The sequence below is a fragment of the Molossus molossus genome, unplaced genomic scaffold, assembly GCF_014108415.1.
Source record: "Molossus molossus isolate mMolMol1 unplaced genomic scaffold, mMolMol1.p scaffold_m16_p_2, whole genome shotgun sequence".
Lineage (NCBI taxonomy): Eukaryota > Metazoa > Chordata > Mammalia > Chiroptera > Molossidae > Molossus > Molossus molossus.
In genome coordinates this window covers 143,472,234-143,497,421 of record NW_023425355.1, presented here as the reverse complement: position 1 = coordinate 143,497,421, position 25,188 = coordinate 143,472,234, and the positions used below count along the sequence as shown (strand labels likewise).

The 25,188-nt window shown below is 37.7% G+C and overlaps 1 protein-coding gene and 1 non-coding gene across 2 annotated transcripts in view; both read right to left on the bottom strand.

The window, feature by feature from the left end:
• MID1 (midline 1) overlaps nucleotides 1–25,188 on the bottom strand; it is a 142,117-nt gene that overhangs the window by 58,496 nt on the left and 58,433 nt on the right. The window contains exon 3 of the mRNA XM_036271502.1: nucleotides 155–250. Coding sequence (XP_036127395.1) covers nucleotides 155–250 — 96 coding nt within the window. The remainder of the gene's footprint in view (nucleotides 1–154; nucleotides 251–25,188) is intronic.
• LOC118636773 lies at nucleotides 2,105–2,268 on the bottom strand. Its single transcript, XR_004960757.1, has one exon. It is a non-coding gene; the product is annotated as a U1 spliceosomal RNA (small nuclear RNA).

The following is a 25,188-nucleotide window of genomic DNA, read 5'->3' as shown; positions in this document are numbered from 1 at the left end:
TAGTTCCTTCCAATTTCATCCATCTTATATATTTTGTTTCTGAAAAAAAAATCGAACTTTAAGAAGATTCCAGTTTTTAAAATATAAAGGTTGAGGGTCTATAAACCGTGGTATAGCAGTTTTTATATGAAACACACCACACAAAGATACTCACCTCAACATGCTGACAGGTTTGAATGAGTTTAGCCAAAAGGGTCTCCAGTTCCGTGTTCCTCTTAATGAGGTTGGTGAGGTTACTCTCTAAGTTTTGCTGTTTAAAAAAGAGAGGAAAAATATTATTCTGCATACTTTTAATATTTTACTATACACAAATTACTCATACTCAGGAAAACTGATACATTTTTTTTCCAGAAACCTCAATGAGATTTATGCAGTTTCAAGTATTTATAGATTTAAAACTGAATGTTGAAAAGTCACATTTAAAAGAACCCTTTAAAAATGTACAAATTTCATTCTTTCGGTTCCTGCTTTTTGCATGAACTCAGGCATAATCAACTGAATGAGTAGTTGTAGGTTACTTCTAGGTTGTGAACTAGGGAAAAAGAAGGTCATTGGATTTCTATCCCTTTATCTAAATCAGAAATGGCAACAATATAAAGAATGTATTCCCACATCAAATCAACTACTATTGAATTTTTAGAATTTACCATCTTGTGGGCAGGCTCAGGCCAATCCTTTGAAGGAAGATATGAATTGTCCAGCTATTGCTGACATTATGGACATTTATAGGCATTTATAAGGCGTTTACAAGGTGTTTATTCACTCTTAGTACCTTTTACCATAAATGCTTTTATTCTTTGCCTATCAACCTATCGATGCCAGATCAAATTTCTTTGAGTGCTATATTTTTTAGATCACTATTCTACTTGAGTCTAGAAGTATTATTTCTTAAGTTTAGAACATCAACTTTCAAATTCTCCACAATGACTATTAAATCTCATTTTCAACCACAATACACTTCTATTCTGAGTAAGAGTCATTAAGAGCTTTCCATTGCTTCTCATTATGAGTGCTCTTCATTTATACCATTCATTTACTTATTTATCCATCCATACAAGCATGAATTGAGCTTCCACTATATGCCAGATTGAAAGAGATAATGGGGAAACAGAAATAAAAAGATGCACTCCCTGTCCATAAAGAGATGGCTGTGCAATTGGGAGAGAGATGCTGTAATCAACAGAAAAGTCAGGGCTGCCTGGAGAAGGTTTCCAAGAGAATACAGTCTTTCCACTGAGGCTGGAAAGAGGGACAGGGAGTTTTTGGTGACCCAGAGTGAAAATTTCTTAGAAAGATGTAATGGAGATAAGAGGTGAGCATGGGGAAGTGTATTCCATGGGTAGGGATAGGACAATATCATATGCCAAGATCAGAGAGGTGTGAGAGGGCAAATGACCAGGGCAGCTATGCATTTAACATACAGACAGTTCCACAAATACAGTGAAGATACAGAGTGAAAGGAAATGTAATGAAAAAGAAAATAGATCTAGGAGTTGTAATGCCATCTGAGAAAAAGGATTTGGAAAGAACATGAGAAGGATTTTAAAAATTGATAATTTCATAAAGGTGATAGTAGTTCATTATGCTGTGAAATTTATTTCTGAAAATGTCTACTCTTTTTCCTTTCCTAAATATTAGATTTAGAACGGTATATTCAGGAAAAGAATCACTTTTATTTCACACTTAAAGTACACAAATCAGAAGCAGAAATCTCTTTGGTCATTCTTAAACAAGGTATGCTTATTATTACCTTTTAAATCTTCATCTGAGGATATGTTTTTATTGATTTCTTTTTGAGAGAGAGAGGAGAGAGAGAGAGAGAGAGAGAGAGAGAGAGAGAGAGAGAGAGATCAACGCGAGAGAGAAACATGGATTGATTGTCTTTTGTACCCGTCCCAAGGATTGAACCCACAACCTGGGTATGTGCCCTGACTAGGAATCGAACCCACAGCCTTTTTGGTATATGGGACGACACTCTAACAAACCAAGCCACCTGGCCAGGCAAGGCATGCTTATTAATCTGGTGTTTATCCTATTAAGTATTTTTAAAAATAATTTCAATGACCACATTTTTCATTTTCAGTAGGATCTTTTTTTTTTTTTTCAGGGGAGAGTGTGAACGCAGTCCCCCACTACCACAAATTGTGCAGTCGAGTTTCCCACATTTGGGGAAATCTCAGGGGTCAGCACATCCGGAGTGCAATGGATAAGCCTCGCCCTGGGAAAACCACCTTTGTGATCATGGTATCTCCCCTGCCAGGTAAGTATCCAGTACGATCTTTATCACATCTTCTTCTAGTTGAATTACTTTCTATTCATGTTCCAAGGATGCAATTCATAGTTTCCTGTGTTTGCATAATGTTTCCCAAGAATCTGATTTTATCTTACCATTTCTGTCTGACAGCTCATCTGATGTGAACTTTGTTTACTGTGTTGTGATTTGGGGATTGACAAAGCCCAGCCAGGTGAGATGCCCCCTCCAGAGGGGGCACTCCCACAAGACACTTATGTGCCATAGAGGCACAGATGGTGGTTTGATTCAGTGCCTCTCCTTCCTTCCATGAGAATTCTGTCTGGCTCCAGTTCCAGAGAAGGTGGGACGTACCCTCTGAGCCTAGAGTATATACACAGGGTATCGTGGCATCCAGGAGTACAGAATGGTCTGAGGTTCCTGCCATGTGCATGAGACATGCCACCATGTTTGCCCTCAGGTCTTCGCTGCCCCAGCTCATCTCTACTTCTTTTGAGCATCCCAGCTTCAGCCTCCCTTCACCATTTTGCACTTCCTTTCACTTCTGGTCTTTGGAGATTTTCCACTTATATTTAAGCTTGATTATTATTCTTTAAAATCCATTTAAAATATTTCATCTATAATTCTCCCATGTTCAGAATTCAGAGGGAGGTTTTGTGCTTATTTTACCTGAACTGGAAGACCAATAAGAAATCTTCAATTCTGGCTTTGAAATACTCAAAGTGTCTCAAATATAAATATTTTAAAGAAGAAAAAAAAAAAGATCATTTCTCGGTTAAAGGACAAGTTACAACAAAAAGTTGGACAATGAACCAGACATGGTGATTTAGGTACAATTTAATGATTTCATGTTTGCATCAAAAAAAAAAAAAAAAAAAAAAGCTTACTTTCAAAGCTCTTACTAACAGCAACAAAAACCAAAGTTTTCCTACTGTTTGGATTAAATGAATTGCAACCACTAGTCGCTTTATGGTCAGAGAATAGAGCATAATTTTGAGGCATTCAATTATTCAAAATCCTTTATTTAAATATGACTACTTTATGGTATATTTGTCAACTTCTTTTGGTATATCAATCTTAGGGAATCCTTTTACTTTTCCTTTTGGCTGACCCTTCAGAGCAGGAAATTTCTAGGGAAACACATCATCTAACTGTTTACAGTTCAATTGTCATAGGTATGACTTTTCTAAAGCTAATCAGCAAGACAGCCAAATAAATATAGTCTAACACATTTAGATTTTACAAACATCTGCTTGCTTCCCCCTCCCTCGATTAAGTATACATCATGTATAAAATCTGTTTTTAATCAACTAATATGTAGACGAAAGTCTGTGGTTTAAACATATTGACCTATCTAGATCCTTTGGGGTTATTCAAATTTAAATAGTACAAGTGTTACTGAAGTCCACAAAGAATTACCGAGTCAGTTAGAAGTATAATAAAGGGAAATGAAGCTAGGAGAGAGACTGTTTCCAAGAAATACCAAAGGGACTGACAACACTTTTGAAGAGAGACTGGGTAATGGGAAGGTAACAAAATCCAGTTCTCAATGAACCATGCATCCATAAGCTTCCACTACAGGGACTTCTGTGGAGTTTTCTAGAATTTAGCTGTATCACTAACATCCTGTGTGGCGGTCAGCAGGTCCTATAACCTCTTGATTTTGACTGTGCTTTGGCAAAAGAAAGATAATACTTTTTGGCATAAAAGTCTTGGGACTAAGTGGATATAAGTATCTACTTCCCTATGGATATCTAAGGAGTTCTACACAGTACCCCCAGCCCACAAAAGTTTGAGTTTCCTGTTCTCACCTCAAGAACATCACTATATTTACATCTCCTCATGGAGCTTTGTAGAAATCCAAGAAGTCAGGCATGAGTGACCACCCATGTGGAGTGAGGAGACTGGAGTTACCATCCCAGCTGAATTCTCCTGGACAAAAGACTCTTGGGCTGAGTTTTCCCATCTATAATGTGTGGATAATGATAAACCTACCTATCTGTGCTATTGTTAAGATCAGAGGAGAAAATGAATACATACACCAGGGACTACATAAATGTTTGCTGAAATCCATGGATTACAAAATAAAACATTCAGTTTGGTGTCAGTACCAGACACTATAGGACTCAACCTCATGCCTCAGGCAGTTACTGATCTCAAGTGGCCTGATGGCTTTTTGCTGCAAACAAATGTTTCTTTCAGCTCCAGGCCTTTATCTGGCCCCAGGCAGGGCAGGCTGGGATGCTGGGAAGAGAACAAGGGGAGGCTGATGCCCCTTGGAACAGCCCTCAACCAGCAACTACTAGCAGTTGGTGGATGAACAGCCCAGGTTCATCACCTGACAGATGGGACCACTCTGAGTCCTGTTCCATCAAATGTCCCAGAGAGCTCCACTGGGAAGAGCCCAGGTACCCACAGCAACAACCTGTTCATGACCACAGCCTCTTTCCTTCCCTTCTCTGTCCAGCTTCCCTTCTCCCTGACAGATGACCTCCCAATTTGAATTTTTCTTGTGGGAGAACTGAACTAAAACCTTGTCAATAGAAACCTAATCCACTATTTTTAAGTATTCCTTCTTATGAGAAAGAGCCAAAGTAACGGAAGATTTTATTGCCTTTGAAAGATATTTGCAAATACAAGAGATTGTTTTCTCTTTCTCCACCTTCCCTCTTTCTACCTTTTTCTACAAGTCACATGTCTTCCAAATTCCAGGCTCCAAGCCAGAACTGTCACTACAACTATGATGTCAGACACAAATGCAAGTCACATTTAAAATTTTCTAATAGTCATGTTTTAGAAATGTAAAAAGAAATGAGTAAACATAATTTTAATAATATATTTTACCCAACTCAATATCCAAAATATAATTATTTCAGCATGTGATCAATATTTTAAAATGGATGAGCTTTTTACATTCCTTTTTCTTTCTTTCTTTTTATGAAATCTTTGGGATCTTGTATGTGTTTTCCACATATAACACATCTCAGTTCCACCAACCACATTTCAAACACTCAGCTGCAACATGCGACCAACGGCTACATTACTGGACAGCACAACATTAGAGTCCAGAATGGGGCTCAGCAAATTTTCTCTGTAAAAGGCCAGGTAGTAAATATTTCAGGCTTTGTTGGCCATTTGCTCCCTATCTCAACTATTCAATTCTCCTGCTGTTTTAGTAAGAAAGCAGCCATGACGATATGTAAATGGTTGGCAGGGCTGTGTTCCAATAAAACTTTATTTACGAAAACAGGTGGTGAGTGAGATTTGGCTCCTAGGCTAAGCTCCTTCTTGGGCATGTGCTTTTCCTCTGGGATTCATCTGCACAGCAGAAAATAATCCTGCTACCAAAGAGAGAGCATAACAAAACCATAGTATGTAATCAGTACCTGTTGTATATCTATCACTGCTTAGTTCCTTCCCATTATAAATCCTCAAATATTCATTGTGGAAACAATTAGTATGGAAAACTGAATATTCATTGGACAACCCTTCTGAAATCTAATGTAGTAAATAAACTAACGAGTTAGTTCATTTAACAACTACTGTAGATTGTTAAAACAGTGCCTTCTACCCTTCAGGGTTTTCTCATTGGGAACATTGAGTCTGAACCCAAGAAGGGCTTGATAGCTTAGAAATGTTCTAAATACTTATGTAACTCCATAAGACCACAAGACTTCTGGGAAGGCACATTCTATATTGTTGAATAAATTTTTATAAACTGGGGTTTATATAAATAGATAGTTTAGCAATTACCATTGACCCAAATTCTATTTAGAACCAAAGTCAATTTGCTCCTAACCTTAATTTACTACCTCTTCCTTAGGTGCCACGCCCCCCACAGTACTCTTACTCTGTGAAGGAAAATAATGAGTTAAGGCTATTTGTTGAGAAGGATAAGGCTTTTGTAAGTGTGTAGCTATTTGATGGAATTCAACATGCCCCTTCCACTACCACCATTAAAAAAGAGGAAAATAAATAATTCAAGATCATCCTTCTAAACATAAAGATGCAACGAGGCAGATTTGTTTTCTTACTATTGAGCAAAAGATGGGGTAAAAGCCAAATTTGTGAAAGACAATGTTGCAAAACATGTGCTCTTTAAAGAATGAAGCTCCCCAGTTGATGTTCTCTGTCACCGATGTTTCCTTCTCTCTCTCTCTTCCTTTCCCTTCCTCTCTCTCTAAAATCAATAAAGAAAAAAAATTTAAAAAAAGAATGAGGCTCCCCTGTATACTTTATGCAGAAATGATGATTAATTTGTGCTATAATGTTTGTTCTTTTTTTTAATTTTTAAATTTATTTTTTTAATTTTATTTTTGTTACAGATGTTTCTCCTTTTTTACCCCATTGACACCCTCCTCCCCATCCTCCTCACCCCATCCCCAGCTTTGATGTCCATTGGTTATGTGTACATGCATATAAGTTCTGTGGTTTATTTCTTCCCTTCCCCCACCACCCCCTCTTCTGAGGGGGTCAGTCTGTACCCTACTTTTATGTCTCTGGGTCTACCCTATACCTCAGACTGTTATGTTCATTAATATTTGTTTATTATTATATAATTATTATACAATTAATATAATGTTTGTTCATGTACACACTTTCAATGTATTTTCATAGAGTAATACTTCCTCTAAGTTATGTAGTTTTTAGTAAAGCTGATCTGAGTTGATAATTTAACAATCCGTGGGAGGACCAATCTCAGTATGAGCCTTGAAGCATGGATGTGGACACCAGCTGAGACTAGTAAATCGAATTTAACAGATGAGCTTTGTACTTCTACATACACTGATACCCAATCAAACAGCAAGGTAAGCAGACAAAAATACCCCTAATTTTAGCCTTTGGAGACCTGTACCTAAGAGTCAGGTTGCAGGGAATTAATGACTTGTCATTGAGCACTACTATTAAAATGTATGCCTGAAACAGGAGATTTCAGTAATTCCTTTCGGGTTTGTCCAGGCCTTAAAGAATGTTTGCTCTTATTCCGAAGTCAATGCTTCAGAATGTCTTTAAAGTATAATATTAAGTCTGGATACCTTTCAAGGCAAACACAGATCTGGCTTGTTTCATTCCATCATATCCACAGCGACATTCAGGAACTGTGTTTGTAGGCCTGACACCCAACACCACCACTCCAGCACAATCAGGATATGAACACGTTGAGTGCCACAAGCAGTATATTTCCTTCTAAGAAACTTTAATCACAACCCTTAATATGAAAACACACCCGTATTAACACATGCCACCTGCATAAAAGCATAAATTCTTTATATGTAACTAAAGTCTTAAGATGTTTTAATTACATTGCGGGAGTTTAAGGCTATCTTCAGGTTCAACTCATGACAGACCACAAATACGTGTGATTTATGCTGGTTTTATTTTTTAATGCCTTTTTTCATTGGTTATGATAATTAACATTTCCAAATGCCCTGGCAAGACAGGTCGCCCAGGGAACTTCAAAACATAATAAAAAAAACCCAATCTGCATACAAATTTAAGTCTAGTGTTCCATGGACTACAATTTAAAGCCATTTTGATATGTGATTTTGTATTTACCTTGTCAGGTTTTATTTGATATTTCTATATTAACTCCACAGAATCTGCTCCATAGATTTATAAGTTCTATCATCAGGAGTTCAAGTGTTGATTATTCTAATCTGGTAGTCAATAATACACAGAGAACAATTTTCAAATACTGTTTATGGTCTAGAAGAGCTTTCAAATTTTAAAAAAGATAAATAAAATCTTAGTATAGTTATGTTCATTTAGTTATAATTTTAGTAGCTCCAATGACGACTACTAAATTACAGGTGTCAGAGATGTGAATGGCTATCCCTGGCCTTATTTCTGCCTATAATAAGAGAGGCGAGCAACTGGCCAATAAACACATTTGTTAGTTTTGAAAATCAATAGTGAGTAAAGGAAGCTGAACTCCTAGGAACCTTCAAAAATCTCTAACTTAAAAATAATGATCTCCACGGCAAAATGTATGCCTGGAGAGGAACATTTCAGAGAAAATGACTATATAACTTTTATCAGTGGAACATACAGGAAGCATTTTCTGAGATTAGAGCACAGGCCATGAAGGTCCGCTCTGGCATCTCTCCTGCTGCCTTTCTCTGCTCCTTTGCCCCAGTCCAGGCTCTTGAATCCCTGTCAACACAGTACTTTGGGCTGCCACAGCAAATCCATGGGGCTGACTCAAGATAGGCAACCAATCTGTCAGTCAAGAATTAGATGGTGAAAGGACTATAAAAATATTGGAAAACTGACTAAGAGAAGTTTATTATTGTTGTTCAAGTGAAAGATTTCAAGTTGGGAAAATTTTTAATCTTCTAAGCCAGGGGCCTACAAACTACACCCCACAGGCCAAATCCTGTCCACCTGCCTGTTTTTGAATGGCTAGCCAGCTAAGAAGGATTTTTCCCCCCACATTTTTATATGATTTTTAAAAAGCAAAAGAAGGATAAAATTTTGTGCACATGTATATGAAATATAAGTATCTGTGTCCATAAAGTTTTTTGAGAACACAGATACTCCCATCTGTTTAAGAGCTGTCTGCTGCTGCTTCTGAGCTGCAAACGACAGAGTTGAGTACTGGCCCTTTACCTAAAATTGCTGTGTCCTTGAAAAAAATAAGAAAATATTTTTAAAAATAATCAAACACTTTTTATTCATTAGTACAGAATACTTTCTTTGTTGGTCCAAACACTTTTAAAATTTTAATCTAATTCAATTTGCTTAATACTTTCAACCCATGCTATGACAGTGAAGGAATATATCTAAAATTTCAATCATTCAGGTACCCAAAATTCTAAAGATCCTTTTTTTCTCTTTTTGTTGGCTACCACAATAATTTTTAATTCATAAAGGAAAAGGTAGCATTAATCATGGGTAAAATACAAAGTCTGAACAAATTCTTCTTTTGTTCAGAGAAGCAGAAGATTCAGACTGGTAAAGAAAGAGTAAGAAGGGATCTTAAATTGGATGACGGTTGTCATAGCCAGAACACAGTCAAGAGTGAGTAAAGAAGGCACAGCGTGTGGATTAGTTTTTTCCATTCTGCGAATAAGTATAAAGCATTGGGTTTCTAAATGTACACCAAATGTGGAATTACTCATTGATTGCTGTTTCCATCAACTGTATTTTCCTTTGTTCTTAATCATAAAATACACCTCAAAGGGGGGCTTAAAACACTAGATAATTAATGTGTATAAAATCCCCTGATATTGATGGATGTCATGCACGTTGTTTGTATGTCACTTCAAGCTTTACTTCCTCCATCACTCAGAGATGGAATAATTTTGATCTTATCCTCTTTCCTCTGTCTTAAGTACATGATGACATTGCCAGATACTCATTAAAAAACATGTTCTGGCCTTTCTACTTAAATAGAGTTTTAACTGATACCATCAAACATTTTTACCAGACCTGAATGTCATGGTTGATACTTAGCCTTCGATGAATGAAAATACAGTTTTGTTTTTAAGATACTGTGGGAAGACCAAATATTTTTCTAAGCCAGTACTTCAACACTCTGCAGATACTTCATGTTGGGTGAAGTGAATATGCTGAATACATTTCAAGCTAATATAGTTGAGTCTTTGCTCTAACAATTTTGCACCGGTAACCATGATTTGCTTTGTTTCTATAGCAATGTTTATCTCCTCAAATTTTTAGGTTTTAGAGGAATATGACTTTTTTGGACCAGTTGCTAAAAATTATTATTAAAATTCAATATATGGTCAGCTTTGCTCTTGAATTTGTGGCATTCTCAGGAAGGATTCATATTGTTTATAAGTTCATATTCCCATCTGGATGCTGCAAAAAGTATTAAAACCAAGGAAGGTTATACTCTTTGGCTCAAAAAATAGATTAAAATCTATTTTTCTAAAACCTAAAGATCCAAAGTGGATCTGGTCTGTTAAGAATTTACAAAATCAACCTTATGTAAGAGAATTCACGTTTGAGACAGCCTAGAGAACTAACGATGAATATGAAAGCATGCCATTGTTTCTCAGTTCTAAGTAACCATCAAAGACAGAATCTTCTTTGGGTTTTAGATGTTTGAAATTCAAAGTCCTTGAATTCATTGCATCCTTTGTCCCTGACTTCACCATCTTTATTCAGCCATTTCCTTCTCATTTAGTAGGACTGATAATGTCTTTGTCCAATCAAGGTAATTTTGATTGAGTCAAAATTAAAGAAATATGAAAGTTATGGAAGTAAGAAAGCAAGATGATGACCATCCACTAGATGAGTGGTTCCCACACTGGTCTGCACACTGAGATCACCTGGAGAACTGTACAAATACCATGTTGGTCTACACCCATTTCCTTGCCACAGAGTCTGAACTACTTAGGCTGGGGTGAGATCCAAGGATTAGGCTCTTTAAAACTCCTCAGGAGATTCTAATGTGCAGCCAAGTGCAAGAACTACTGCTCAAAATGGAGGACTCAGGTTGCTAAGTCATTGGATCTGTGACACAGTGAACAAAAATTAGTGATTTATTCAATTTATTAGTGTTACACTTTAAGATTTATACAGAATAAAAGAAATATTTTTGTAATGTAGCATATGTATATAATAAATACAGGAATAAAATTATATGTAGAAGTAGCTAGAAGTGTGAATTTATAGGAATTTATGATAGGAAATCCTAGGAACTTAACAAAAGATTGCTTAGCAGAGAATGCTGATTATTAGTGTTAAGCAATTCAGAGGGCTTTTTTGACTTGGAAATATAGGGGAAAGCTTGTTGAATCATTCAAGTATTCCCATTGTCTAAAAAGAATTCCTGAATCAATTTATACTCTGCAACAGTATTAGTATGATACAAATTTGGTTTGTTGATTTTAACAATAATTATTCACCAGAAACGTAACACTTGTTTATAATTCAAGAGGGTTTTTTTACACAGTAAATCAAAGATTTAGGGAAAATTTTAAGAACTCTGATGACAAAAGAATAGATTTGCTGCCTTACCCAGATTCTTTTAAAGGTCAACGTGGGCAACACAACTACCCTGAAGACTAGAAACTCCTCTGTAGTCTAAAAGGTAAAATGCAAAGATTTGCAATGATGAAAACCACAGTGATAATATTTTATTCCTTTCATCTTTGTCCATAGCATTCTGTTTCTGTGATGGATTGCCACCTGTCTGCTAGCAAACATAAAAAAAAAAAAAATCTGGAGAGTTAATTATCTAATTTGCGGTGCTTTACAAAAAAAAATATTAAGCCATTTTCCCAGAGTTAGTTTGTGTATGTATGATTAAAGACAAATTAAGGGCCAATTTCCCTGGAATATATTTCAGTTTACACATACAATGTTTTGTGAAAGAGGAAGTGAAAGAATAAATGTGGCTTAGAAAAAAATAGTTAAAGTCATTTGGTTTTAACCCAGTGAGAGAAAACCATCCAAAATTCAGAAAAGTGGGAGGAGACTTGCCAGTTTTAACAATTATGAATTATAACATCTCATTGTGTCCCATTGTAGAGTCTAGAACGGAAACCAGTTCTCAAAATGTAGCATGGCCCAGCAGCAGCAGCCTCCTGGAGAGCTGGTTGGAAAGACAAATTCTTGGGCCCCACCCCAGACATGCTGAATCAGAAACTGTAGAGGTGGGGCCCAGCAACCTGTAATTTAATAAGTCCTCCAGACGATTCTCTTGAGTGCTAACCTTTGAGAACCACTTACTACAATGTTATAACATCCTTCTGCGGGGGAAGGGGTGGTTTACAATTTTTAAAGAAAGGAGAAGTTAAGGGAGGGGGTATGTAAACAATCCCTGTGCTGCTCTATGTATCTTTCCTTTCTCATGGACACCTTTTGATCTGATTGTTCAGTCTTTTTCATCAGGCCCTGTTCTTGGGCCTCTCCCTAGTTCCTTCAGTCCCTATGGGGGAACAAGAAGCATAATGGAAGAAAGTGCTGGCCAAGACATAGTGGGAAACAGTCAGGGCTGGAGAACTGAGGAGGTGGGAGGATGTGACCAAACGTCTAGGCAGAGGGAAGGTTTGGGAATAGATATGCACCTCAGCCAACCATGCTTTTTACCTCATTATCATTGGCAATTCTGAATTACTTTTTCTAATAAAAACGTAGATAGAACTCAGATGTTCAGAATGTTCCAGAAAGAAAAAAAAAACAATCTTGGTGAAGTTGGCCTAGTGTATTCTCAATTATTTATAAATGCAGTTAAAAAAAAAATTAAGTGGTGTTGAAAGGGGGAGAGGGCAGTCAGCCAGCAGAGGACCCAAACTCATCTGTTTATGATGAAAAAATAACGCCTCCCCCCACTAGTTGGAGTCAGTGCACCTCTTTAAGATTTGGCCTGACACAAAATGTATCAAGCTGAAAAACAAACATGTTAAACTCTACTCTCAGGACTTTTTGGTGTGTCGTTTGTCATTTGGTTTTTAAATGTCTGTAACCTTGGTCAATTACTGTGATAGGACACTCCAGGGAGGCAGAACGTTAACATATGACACCAGAGACAGCTCAATAATTAAGCGATGATAGTAAATACTACAGTGGTCTTCCACGAACCACTGTCTTTCTCTGATGTGTTACTTTTATTTGAATGAACTATCACTTATATAGCTAATAAATACATTTTTGAATCAAATACATTTACTATAATTAAAGGCAGACTTCAGCACTGAGTAATTTTGATTGCAAATGAGATTTTCACCAGAACATGTTCTTTCCATCTCCAAACAATTATGACAAAACAGTGACTTCATTGATACATATTCCCTCAGCAAGCATGAACTCGTTTACAGTTCCAACTTTCTCCTCTGTCCTGATAACATTCAAATTTCCATCTCAGATCTCAACTCTGACCTAAACTTTGGTCTCTCATTCCCACTTTTATACCAACTTTTAGCTTTGATGCTTCCTTGTTATTTTTAACTCAACTTTCTTAAACTGCATCATCTGCCCCTTTGATATTTCTTCCCACTTTCTCATCTTTACAAAGGATATTACCATTCTCCAGGATAGAACCATGTTGCAATCTTAGACTCTGACCTTTTTTTCATGCTTCCTACCTTAATCACCCTCTAAGGTTGTTTGGTGTTCATTAAAAGACCCCTTGGCTTCAGCCTTGCTTTACTTCCCTAGGTTATCACTCTAACCATCTTGTTCCATGAATTGCTGGTTTTCATTCCTCTAATTTTTGCCCAGCCAATTGCTCTCTGGCCAAGGAGACATTCAGTGGATTGGGCAACACACTTGGACCATAGGTGCTGACAGATGTAAGATGATTTATTGAATTGTAAGACAAGGAATTGTGGAGCATTACTAAGAAAATACACTCTCTCTTCCAATGCAACATTATTTTACTTAACAAAAGCAATTTAGGAGGAAACTGTACTATTAAAATAGCAAGTGCTCCCCATATATCTCTAATTCTATATATTAAAAATAATCCAAGAATGAAATCATTAGATCATGTTGCTGGCTCTAGATCAGACAGATGACTTAATGATGATCCATCTCCCTAAAATAAAGCTCCTCTCTGTCTGGTAATAATCAGAGAATTTACACTACCTGTGACCTCCAATACTTTTTCAACCACATGTTAGCACTGTGATTTCTATTCTTTTATCTGATTTTTCTTTGCAATGTTATTCCGTTTTACATAATGATAACTAAAGAAACTGAGCCACATACTTAACTTTCTCTTCATGATTAAACTTGAATATAATGGTTTCCTGAATTTTACCATTTAACCAGTTTCTTGAAAATTAACACTATTTGCAGCTAGTTTCCCCCAATAACCAATCAAACTTTAAAAAATAAAAACCATGTATCACCCTGGCCAGTTTTGCTCAGTGGTTAGAGCGTTGGCCTGTGGACCAATGAGTCATGGGATCCATTTCGGCCAAGGGCATGTACCTTGGTTGTGGTTCGTCCCGGCTCTGGTCGGGGTTTTGTGAGAGGCAACCAATCGATGTGACCCTCTCAAGTGGATGTTTCTCTCTCTCTCTCTCCCTTTCCCTCTCGGGTGAGGATTAAAAGAAAAAAAACATGTATTTAAGGGCGCCTTCATGTTGCTTTAATAAAAAATAGCATCTTTGGTGCTCAGGATACAAAGGTAATTCGATGTGCCCTGAGAGAGATTAATATAATTATTCCACAATATATACGAGGACCAGCTTAGAGTTGTACCAATCAGAAAGACATGTTTTGTTTTGTCAAGATGGATTGATATTGCTAGATAATTTGATACGCCTGCTCTTGGGTCTCTATCTTCCAAAGAGTACTCTAGTCCTACACAAAATCCTAGGTCTAGAAAAGGGAGCCCCTTATAAGCCCACTCGAGGATGGGATGCCAAAGAGTCTGATTTCGGTTACAGCCAGAGTTTGATTCTAGGGTCGGAGGGAGGCTGTAAGCTAGTAAGAGGTGGGTTCCTGGGTCCTTGTGGAATACAGATCCATTTGCATGAATCTTAAGAACTATTTAGTTCCTGAGACTTTACAGAGGAAGTCAGGGCCAGCAGTTATTGGACATCACAACGCTAGAAGTTTTATAGATGACAGATAGGGTGATTGGGCCTCTGTTCACCACCATTGTGCAAGGGCTTTAGTAGATGGGAATGGAAACTCAGGTAGAGGCAGGCTTCTGCATTGTGCCTAAAAAACTTTAGAGAGTAGACTCCATTAGAGGGCCTTTGCAAGGTTCCAAGATCTGGGAAACTCCCAAATTCTTCATAGCTCCAAACACTTATGAAATTAGTCTAAAGAATTCTGCCTGGGACCTTAGTCTGTTTCCTGGGCTGTTAGTATTCCACACAAATGGTTCTAACTGGTGTCTGCAGAATGCTCTGCAGTTCATAGAAAGAAGTTCAGAGCTAAACTAGCTCAATTACAGAGTCTGATGCATTGCTTTCAAGTATGAGAATCAGCCCTGGTCGGTTTGGTTCAGCAGCTGGAGCATTGGCCTGTGGACCAAAGAGTCCCGGGTTCGGTTCCTGCTAGGGGCATATACCAAAAAAACAACCCCCCCAAAAAAACATATAATGGTTAAAGTATGAGAATCAGTTTGTGCTTGATCATCTGAGAGCCAGTATCTCATCCTTGGAATCACAGATTATTCCAATTTAGTTGGTTCCATCCAACTTGAATATATGGTGTGGGTAATGAGGATCCCAACCAACCAGTCAATCTGGTGAACAATAAATCACCCAATATTCTCTAGTAACTAATGCTGAGACTCTCCCTGCGTCTTCTTATAGTTAGAGGACTTCAGGTAGAAAAGACTCATGATTCCCTTTAGAGGGAAAGCATCATTAGGACAGGACTCCTGTCTTTTTTTTCCCTCCATTTGATTCAAATGCCATGTTTGCTGCATGGTAGAATATCAACAAATATCTGCTAATGAAATGGATGGATGGGTGAATGAGTGAGTGGGTGAGTGAGTGGGTGGATGGAAGAAGGGGAGGTGCATTAGGGCTCCTACAGTTTCAAAAAATAATTTGACACTTTGGTCCCAAATCCTGAGAATGAATTTAGGGGGTGCAGAATGTTCTCAGATTACAGAACTATGCTGGTACTACCTGGGAGTTGGAAGTTTTTCTGGTTTTCTTTAATGGGTATTTCTGATTCTATTGAGAGCTTTCTGGAAGGAACTAATTATTAGTATTCTGACATTCTATGAAAAATACCAAAGGCAATAGGCATATTTGTCTCCTTCTCCACCCCAAACCCTAAATCTCTCCTGTACATGTGCTGAAAACAAGGGCCTCATTCCCACAGCTACCTCTTCTACTCTTTACCTAGAAAGTTGCTGTCAACATTAGCAGATGAGGTTAGTAGACATTTGTTTCTGGATTACAGACAAACAGAAAACAATGAGCTCTGGTACTGGCAAGAAGTTTTCCCTCTAGTAATTCACATCTGGTTATTGCCACTTCTCAGTATTTGAATCACTTTTTTTTTTATTACAGATGTTTCTCCTTTTTTTCCCCATTGACACCCTTCTCCCCATCCCCCTCCCACCCCATCCCCAGCTTTGTTGTCCATGTCCATTGGTTATGCGTACATGCATATAAGTTCTGTGGTTTATCTCTTCCCTCCCTCCACCACCCCCTCTTCTGAGGGTTGTCAGTCTGTACCCTACTTTTACGTCTCTGGGTCTACCCTATTCCTCAGACTGTTATGTTCATTATATTCCACAAATAAGTGAGATCATGCGGTACTTGTCTTTTTCTGCTTGGCTTGTTTTGCTAACTTTAAAACTTGAATCTGAAGAAAATATTCTTTGGTATACTCTGAAGCAGGCTATGTGCGTATCATCCCTTTCAGTAGCCAATTAAATACATTAGAATGAAAACCAGCAATAAGTTGTTAATTGACAAGCACTGTCTTCCCTTTAGTTCTAAAGTATAATGAGGGTTTAAAGATGAGGACACTAAAGTAGTTTTTTTAAAATTTGCCTTTTGTACTATAACAAAATATCTCTTAAATACATAAGCCTAAAATTGTAGTTTAGTGCCTGTGTCAACAGGTATCCTAGAAATGTAAAAAAAAAAAAAGCAAAAATGAGTTCAAATCACAAAATTAAAATTCCAGGCATGAACTTTCTGAGCACAGGTAGAGGAAATGAAGAGTCCAATAGAGGAGTTTGGGAGGTGGGTGGGAAATTTAAGGAAGAAACATCTACTTCAAAGACTTTTGGAACCCTCCATAGCTAGGTATTTCCACTAGATTTTCCAAGCCTAATCAGACTCCCCTGGACTGTGGTTCATTCATTTCCAGGCAGCCATTTTACCATTTGGCTTAAGAGTCAAATCTATCAGGGGAGTTTTATCACCACTAACAGAACCGAGTGTGGACAATGTTCTTATGACACAGAATGGAATTTGGCAAAAATCAATGGCCATTTAAAATAGTTAACAAACTTTTGAATCATATAAATTAAATCCTTCATAGAATTTTCACCTAAATTAAACATTACAAATGTACAGCTGGAAGGCATGTTTTTGTTTTTTTTTTTTAAAAAAAACCTCAACTGTATACATTACAACCATTAATGTGTTTTGCAGATTTTTTAAAAAGCTGGGATGAATCCAAATTGACCATGTGTATGCTGTCTTTGGCAATCATATGGTTTTCCAAAACAATTATAAAAATAAAAGAAACATTTGCTCATTGCTACTAGTATATGCAATGTCTCCATAGGGTACTTTGTGCTGTTGGAATAAGTGCTCAAGACCTTAAAAAATCTTGTAGCTCATTATTTACTAATGTCTGCCAGTTGTAAGAAATGAAAAAGTCATGATGAGGGCTGGGGTGGGAACTTAAGAATTAATTAATGTGATGATTAACATCAGAAATAGTGTCTAAACAAAAAGTTGAAGAAAAAAAGGGTTGAACTTGAGCCTTTGCTGCTCTAAAGATTTTCTTCCCTTCAAATATTATATGACTTTATAATGAAAAACAAAAGTTAAAAAAATGATCGTAGATTAAATATAGCAGCCAGGTCTACCAGACAGCAACCTCCTTAATCATAAAGGTATCTCTGTGCCAATCTTAGTGTCTCCCTGTCCAAATATTGAATAAGATCAGTAAATGTTTTAATGGCATTTGAATATATATGGACATTGGTGATGGGAGTACTGAAGTACTCCATTCCATTCTAATTCAAACGCAAAACATTTCACAGATACTCCAACCACACCACGTACCATCATAATTAAGTTTTTTTTAAAAAAAGGATTTTTAGTGCAATTAAATTCCAGCTCATCATGTGGAAGTCTCACTTCGAATACCATGTACCACACATAATAATTTTACCTATATTACACACTCACTGGTATATAAATGTTCATGATAATATCCACACAACAAAGTTTGCATACTTCTAATCCCTTCTGAAGTGTGTTAAGTATTTATCAGCTTAGAAACATCAAATATTGATCATGAGATAAACTCAACATCTTTGATAATATTCAAGTTTTGAAAAACAATTTTCACAGCCACACAAACTCAGCATTGAGAGCACACATGGGTTCTCATATCCTGTTTGGCCCTAACTTCTCCATGTGTTTACTCTTCAGTTTATCTGATTCCAAAGCACTTGGTCATTCTCTTATCCCGACTGGAAAGGTGAGCTAGGGTGAGGTAACAACTCATTGGTTTAAAACTGGAGGAGGTGATTCCTTTTCCACACAGTCCTCCTCAAGCAAGGGGAATCACAGTAGTAACAACAGTAGCAGTCGCATATCAGTAGTAGTATCAGCCGTAATAGCAACCTAGTAGAAGTACTCCAATAGCAGTAATGGTAATAGCAGCTCCTGTTTACTGAACATAATACTATGTACTGAGTATATGGCATATTTTTATCCCCCTCTTAATAATGCTATAAGGAATGTATTCTTATCCCAATCTTTACTGATGGAGAAATGTACTCAAGCTCACTTTCGCAAGTTCACACAGCTGGTGAATGCTGGAGCATGACCTTCAAGCCCAGTTCCATTTGATTCCAAAGCCTATTTCCCCCAACATCATCTGACTTCTGGAGTAGATTTATGTCTTGACTCTTATGGCATCGTTCTCTAAAAAGTCAATTCCTTTCATTCATTTGTTTTGCTCTCTTGTAACATCTCTAGAGCATGCCTGTTATGAGTACAACATATTGCACTGGTTTCACAAACTGAGATGCCAAAGAGAGGCAGTGCTTCAAATGGATGGTTGGTTGGGATTTGCAAGATTACACTTAAGGGAGAAAAGCAAATAAGTAAGATTCTTCATCTAAGTGACACTGGTTAGAACATAAAGGGTTTGAAACCTTAGTCAACACTAACTGCACCATGTGGAAGAAACTCTTCTGGGAAGAGACATGCTTGGGACTGCTTGCCAGGACTTAATTAAAAGACTTTAACTCAGAAAATCTTTATTAGAAGATTTTTCAGAAGAAGGAAAATATTGCTCCAATTTAATGTCCAACTCAGTCAAAATAAAACCAATTCCAGGCTATTGACCTAATTTAGAGTTTCATAAATGATAATAGGACGAAATACAACTTAGGGATAGAAATGTATATAGTATTCCCTATCATTATCTCTGAATACCATGGATTTCTCCCAAACTGTTGTTAAGGGTTCATTCTTATTTAGATCTCTAGCAATTGTAGGAAAATCTATTTAGTGAAGGTCTGAATCTAAGATTGTAAGGAAAGGGTAACAGACAAACTCAGAACAGGTGAAAAATGATACATCCCTAAATAGTAGAAATTCAACATAATTATAAACTCGAATTTGTGAAATACAGGCTGTCCTTTAAAGATCAGTACATATGGCCCTGGCCGGTTTGGCTCAGCGGTTAGAGCGTCGGCCTGCGGTCCACAGAGACCCGGGTTCGGTTCCTGCTAAGGGCATGTACCTCGGTTGCAGTTTGTCCCCGGCCCTGGTTGGACCATGAGGGTGGCAGCCACTCGATGTGTCCCTTTCACGTCGATGTTTCTCTGTTTCTTTCTCTCTCTCTCTCTCCCCCCCCACCACTCTATCTGAACAAAATATGAAAAAAAAAATGTCCTTGGGTGAGGATAAAAAAAAAAAAAGATCAGTACATATGTACACCTTGACTTACTTTAAGATTTTAACAAGAAAATAAAATCTAGATATAAATGTATTTGTGAAACCCAAGGTAGAGAATATTATAAAAAGATTCAGCCCTTCTTTCTTTAAAAAGGTGGTATCTTGAGCCCAGATAAATGAGACTTTCAACATGTAGTAGGCTATCATGATACCAGCTAAAAAACTCTGAAGGTAATTTTGGGAGCTTGTGTCTTGTGTCTTACATGACTGAAATAAGAAGATAAAATCTTGTTCTTCACCCTTGCTCAGTCTACAATCATAGAAAGGCTCATATTTTCCTTTAGCGCATCTACTAATCCTTTAGCCAAAAGGATGAAAGTCACAGCAATATTTAGGCCACAAATGAAAAGGGAGGAAAAGGTCCCTGGTAAGCACCTTCAAAGTGGGATGTGTGCCAACACTGATAAAATGATGAATTGGGGGGGGGGGACACATCAGAAATAATGCCAGTTTAATGCCCTTAAATAATGCTGGGGTTGTTTGGTTTGGTTGCTTTTTAAAAACCTTTGTTTACCAGTTTATAGTAGTCAATGATTCTCCTATTTAGTTTTTCTTTCTTTATTTTTCTTCTTTAGTTCTGTTTGGCAGTAGTGGCTGCTGGAGTAAATAAGTAAATATTGGAATAAACTTATAGTTTAGCTATCCAGAACTTAAAAAAATATATTGACTATTGATAATGTGTTTTTTCTTTCTTTATTGATTTTGAGAGAGAAAGAGAGGAAGGGAGAGAGAGAGAGAGAGAGAAACATCAATGAGAGAGAACATCAATTGGCCGCCTCCTGCATGCCCTCCTCATTGAGGGATTGGGCCCACAACCTGGGCATGTCCCCTGACTGGGAATCAAACCGGCAACCTAAGTCATGGATCAACACACAATCTGAGCCACACCAGCCAGGTGACGACAACGTATTTTAAATGGAACTCCCAAACAATAGCATGTCCTACAGGGACTTCCCATGGTAGTTTAAAACTTTGCAAGATAAATAACAAAGCCCAATGAAGCTGTGTCCTGCATCCTGCTGTGACACTTGAAATGTTCTGGCATTACACTCACTACTTGTTGTCTTTCATTGCATGGAATTTATTACTTAGGAACATTAAAAATATATTTTAAGGTAATTATTCTTTAAGCAGTTACAGCAAACAAACAAACAAAAAATACCCCAAACAAACCAATATTTAGAAACAGTAAAATTAAAAATTACTGCCTCAGTTTTGCAAAACAAAAACATGTTCTCAAATGCTTTGCTTTTGTTTAACGAAAATTATTTGAATTTCAGCAATTTATAAATTATCATTCAAGGGTTTAGTGGCATTAAATGACCACACTTTGTCTTCTTTATAGCTGTTTTTCTTTCCAGTGATAGCATGAAACAAACAAACCCATTTCTTACAACATTTTCTATGCCTGTGGTCCATCCTACAAAGACAACCTCACCAGCAGAACTTACCTGGATAAGGATCAGTTCAGCAGCTGCCTTATCACCTAACACTTCCTTTGTCAGAAAAAATGCTTGGTATTAACTCATATCACTCATCTTCTAGAAAACTTATTTGGAACACTGTTATTTCATAAAATCACTTACGGCTATATAACTCTCAACAGCACTGGAAAAATGACTCTTCCCCTGAGCCTCAAGAATCAAAGATTAAGGCAGCAGTAAAGTTTTAGTAGGGTGGAGTGAGCAAAGTGGAGAAAGCAAACTTAGATATAGCTGTCCTCACATTCATGGGGGGATAAATTCATCCTCCAGTGTGTTCCTCCCTCTCGCATTTCTCGTAACCTCACACACATCTGCGACGAAGCCCCAGGCTGCAACCTAGGCCATCTTATGTCAAAGAGTAGAATAATAATCATAGCATTAAACATAATAATTTATCACTGTTTGTTGAAGGTTTCTGCAGTACCAGACATTCTACTTAACCCTTTAAAGATACGATCTATGTATTCCTCAAATAAGCCATGAGAGGCAGTTATTAGGAAGTTTTATAATTTGGAAACTTGGGTTTACAGATGTTCCGAAACCTTCTCAAAAACAAACTTATCTGAGGCAGAGACAAAACTCAAAGTGAGGACAGTGGGGCTGTAAATCGCCTCTCACCAAATATGATTCAGAAAAACGTAATAATGCCAGGAGGACTACTGCACAAAGCTTCAGAGAAACTGTTTATCTAAACCAGTTTCCAGCATCTTCTAAAACTTGTAAGCCAATGACCATGAACTTCATAGAAATAGGCAAGAAGGAAAAAATAGCATGATGTAAGCATCAAATGCCCTATTTTTATTATGCATGTTATAAATAGCATGGGTAGGCCTCATAAAGTATCACTATTATTTATGTGGTCAGATGGAGCATTGGACTACTTTAATCTCCTGTGTCCCCTCCAGCAGGTCCTTCTCTGTGCTGCTATTATCTGTGATGTTTCTGTCTATAATGCTGTTACCTATGATGTCCTTCTCTAATGCTCCTTCAGTAAACCCAGCTCAATAATGGCAAAATAAAGAGGGACGTCATGGGGGAAGGGCATCATAAAGTGGGGGACCCCAGTGACACTTCCCATGGGAGACAAATTAATTTTGTTTCACCATCTCCAATGTTTCTCCAGTCTAAGGAATCATTGACAGAAAGCGATTTTATCCTTGTAAATGTCACTGATTTTTTTTCAGAACAAGAAGCACTTCCATTAAATGTACTGTTTAGGCACAACATAGAAGAAATTAAGTCATCTTCTCTGGAAAATATAGGTAACTAGCAAATACAGATAAATAAACATCCATGGAAAATGACCAGATTCAAGGGATTTTTGAGCTTCCAAGAAACCTAATTTTGTGAGTGCATTTTGGAGGAAACGCTACACAAATAGCTAATAAGAGCCAAATACATAACTCTCCATGTTCATTGTGATGGTTTCATGTCCACCACCTCGGCCTTACCCTATGGTCACTCCCAAGGACTCCTAGGAGGCATTTCTAGCTATCAGATATAACATTCAAATTTGTTCAGAATTGTTCAAATGAAACCTAAATAAAATATCCCCTCCTTGGTTATCAGCACAACGATGACGAATTAGAGGTTTACAACTGATTTCTTCACTGCTTGAAAAAATAAGATCCCATTTTCCTGAGCAGAATGTTTTTTTTCCCTTTCGTGTTTTGGTATTCTGATCACATCATCATATTTTCTGATTTTCCAGCTGAAATATCTCTCGGGCAGAAATACTACTGATTGACTTATAACTTCAGTAGAACAGAGAGACATTGTGATGTTTATGATCTTAAATTTGATAAATATCTTTAAAATGACGACCTCTCATAGGAACAGATAATGAAAATTTCTGTGCTCCACACTGAGAGTCCACTAAGATAATTTTCTTTACTTACATAAAGTTATTTATTTAACTTCTACAGAAACTGCGTATGTTATAGACACTGCCTCGAACAGGAAAGCCGCATTAAGTGGAAGAACAGTTACTTAAGGTTGGTATATGTGTGGTCTAGCATGTAGGTTGCCACTAAATTGTGAGGCCTCAACCATGGGTTGGCGAACTATGGCCCGAAGCCAAATCGACCAGCCACCTGTTTTTATACAGTTTCATTGGCACAAAGCCGTGCCCATTTTTAATGCATTGTCTACAGGCTGCTTTCACACCAGGGTGGACTTGAACAGTTACAGCAGAAACCATACTGCCTGTAAAGCTGACAACTTTTAGTAGGTGGCTCATACACAGTGTTTGCTAGCTCTTGCCTTCATGAATTAATCTGGGTTTCAGTTTCCCCATTTGTAATTGAGAGATTGGGTAATATTAAAGTTTTCAACCACGTTTGCACACCGGGATCACTTGGGGAGTTTTGGGGAAATCCCAGGGCCTGGTTTTGGCATCCCAGGGGATCATGTTCCATTGAGCTGGACTCATGCTCAAGGTGATCTATGTGCAGCCAGGGTGAGAACCACTGGACTAGACAATGACAAAGGTCCTTCCAGCTTAGGGCCTTCACAACATGAACCTCTTGTGAAATACGTAGTATCTACCTGGAGGAACAAACACTCGGAAATTATGCCTAAATAACTTCAGCCTCGGCACTGAAGACTCACATTTGATTTATGCCATTCCAAGTCTTCGACTTCAGGAGTTTAGAAGCTACAGTTTTGTGCAGATAAAAATGCAGAGCTATGTAAACATAAACAGTTCCCTTGGAACACAGATTTAAAATAGACTAAGAGATTTAATGAGGAACTTTTGATCTATGGAAATAATTCACTTTGACTATATCACAATTAAAACTATTATACATCAAATATAAGCATTTGGGTGAACATCTCAGCTGCCAGCCTGTTCTCTGAAGACTTCCCACTTGGTAAAAAGCCCCAGGCTGTCTCTGATACAGACAGCTACACCTGGAAGGTAGTCCTGAACATGAGCTGCAACAACGAGGAAATCTGGGGGATAGCAGATAGTATCAACTGCACCTAAATTGCGTTTGGGGAAGGGATTAAAGAATATTTAATAAGCCTTTGGAGGTCTGAATGCTGCTGAAACAGCCTGAAGGACGGCATGTGCGGGCCCAGACTGCTCAAGATGGGCCAGGCGCCTGGGGTGGAAGAAGCCTGCCGTGCACGGAGCCTTGGGGTGGCTGCCAGCCTGCCACTCCAGGCAGCCACAGATGGCAGGAGGGGGATTCTGCAAAGGCTGGGCTTTCTACCTCTCAAAATAGATGTGGGTTGGAGGTCACACAAACAAGTAAATGCCTGAGAGGGAAGCCAAGCCAAGCATTTCTCTTTGCTTTGCTGGCAAAAAAAAAAGAAAATGCTTTGGTTCAATTAAGGGTGTCTCAGCCTTGGCACCACTGACATTTAGGGCAAAAGGATTTTCTGCCACAAGGGATGTCAAAAATGTCCTGTGCCTTTAAGGTGTTTAGCAGCATCCCTGGCCTCGACTCACTAGATGCCAATATCAGCCCTCTTGACCCTCAACTTGTGATAATAAGGCAATTGTGTACTGCTAAATTTACCCTAAGGTCTTCATGATTTCTTATCATCCTGCCTTAAAATGGAATTAAAGATAACTGTACTGAAACAGCAGGGAACACAATATATACACAAAAAGTGTCTGTGTTTGTATCAGTATGTATGAATATATATGCAGTATTATTTTGTTCTACCTCTTATGAATGGCAAATATTTCATCACCCCTGCCTGTAAACACTGGGGAGCAATTTCTAGGTTCAGGAATGAATGCAGAGAACTGAAAGGCAATGTTTTGCTTGCTTATGTATTCAAAATTCCAAAGAACGGTTGGTGGGCTATGGTTTTCCTTTTTTATCTGATGGGC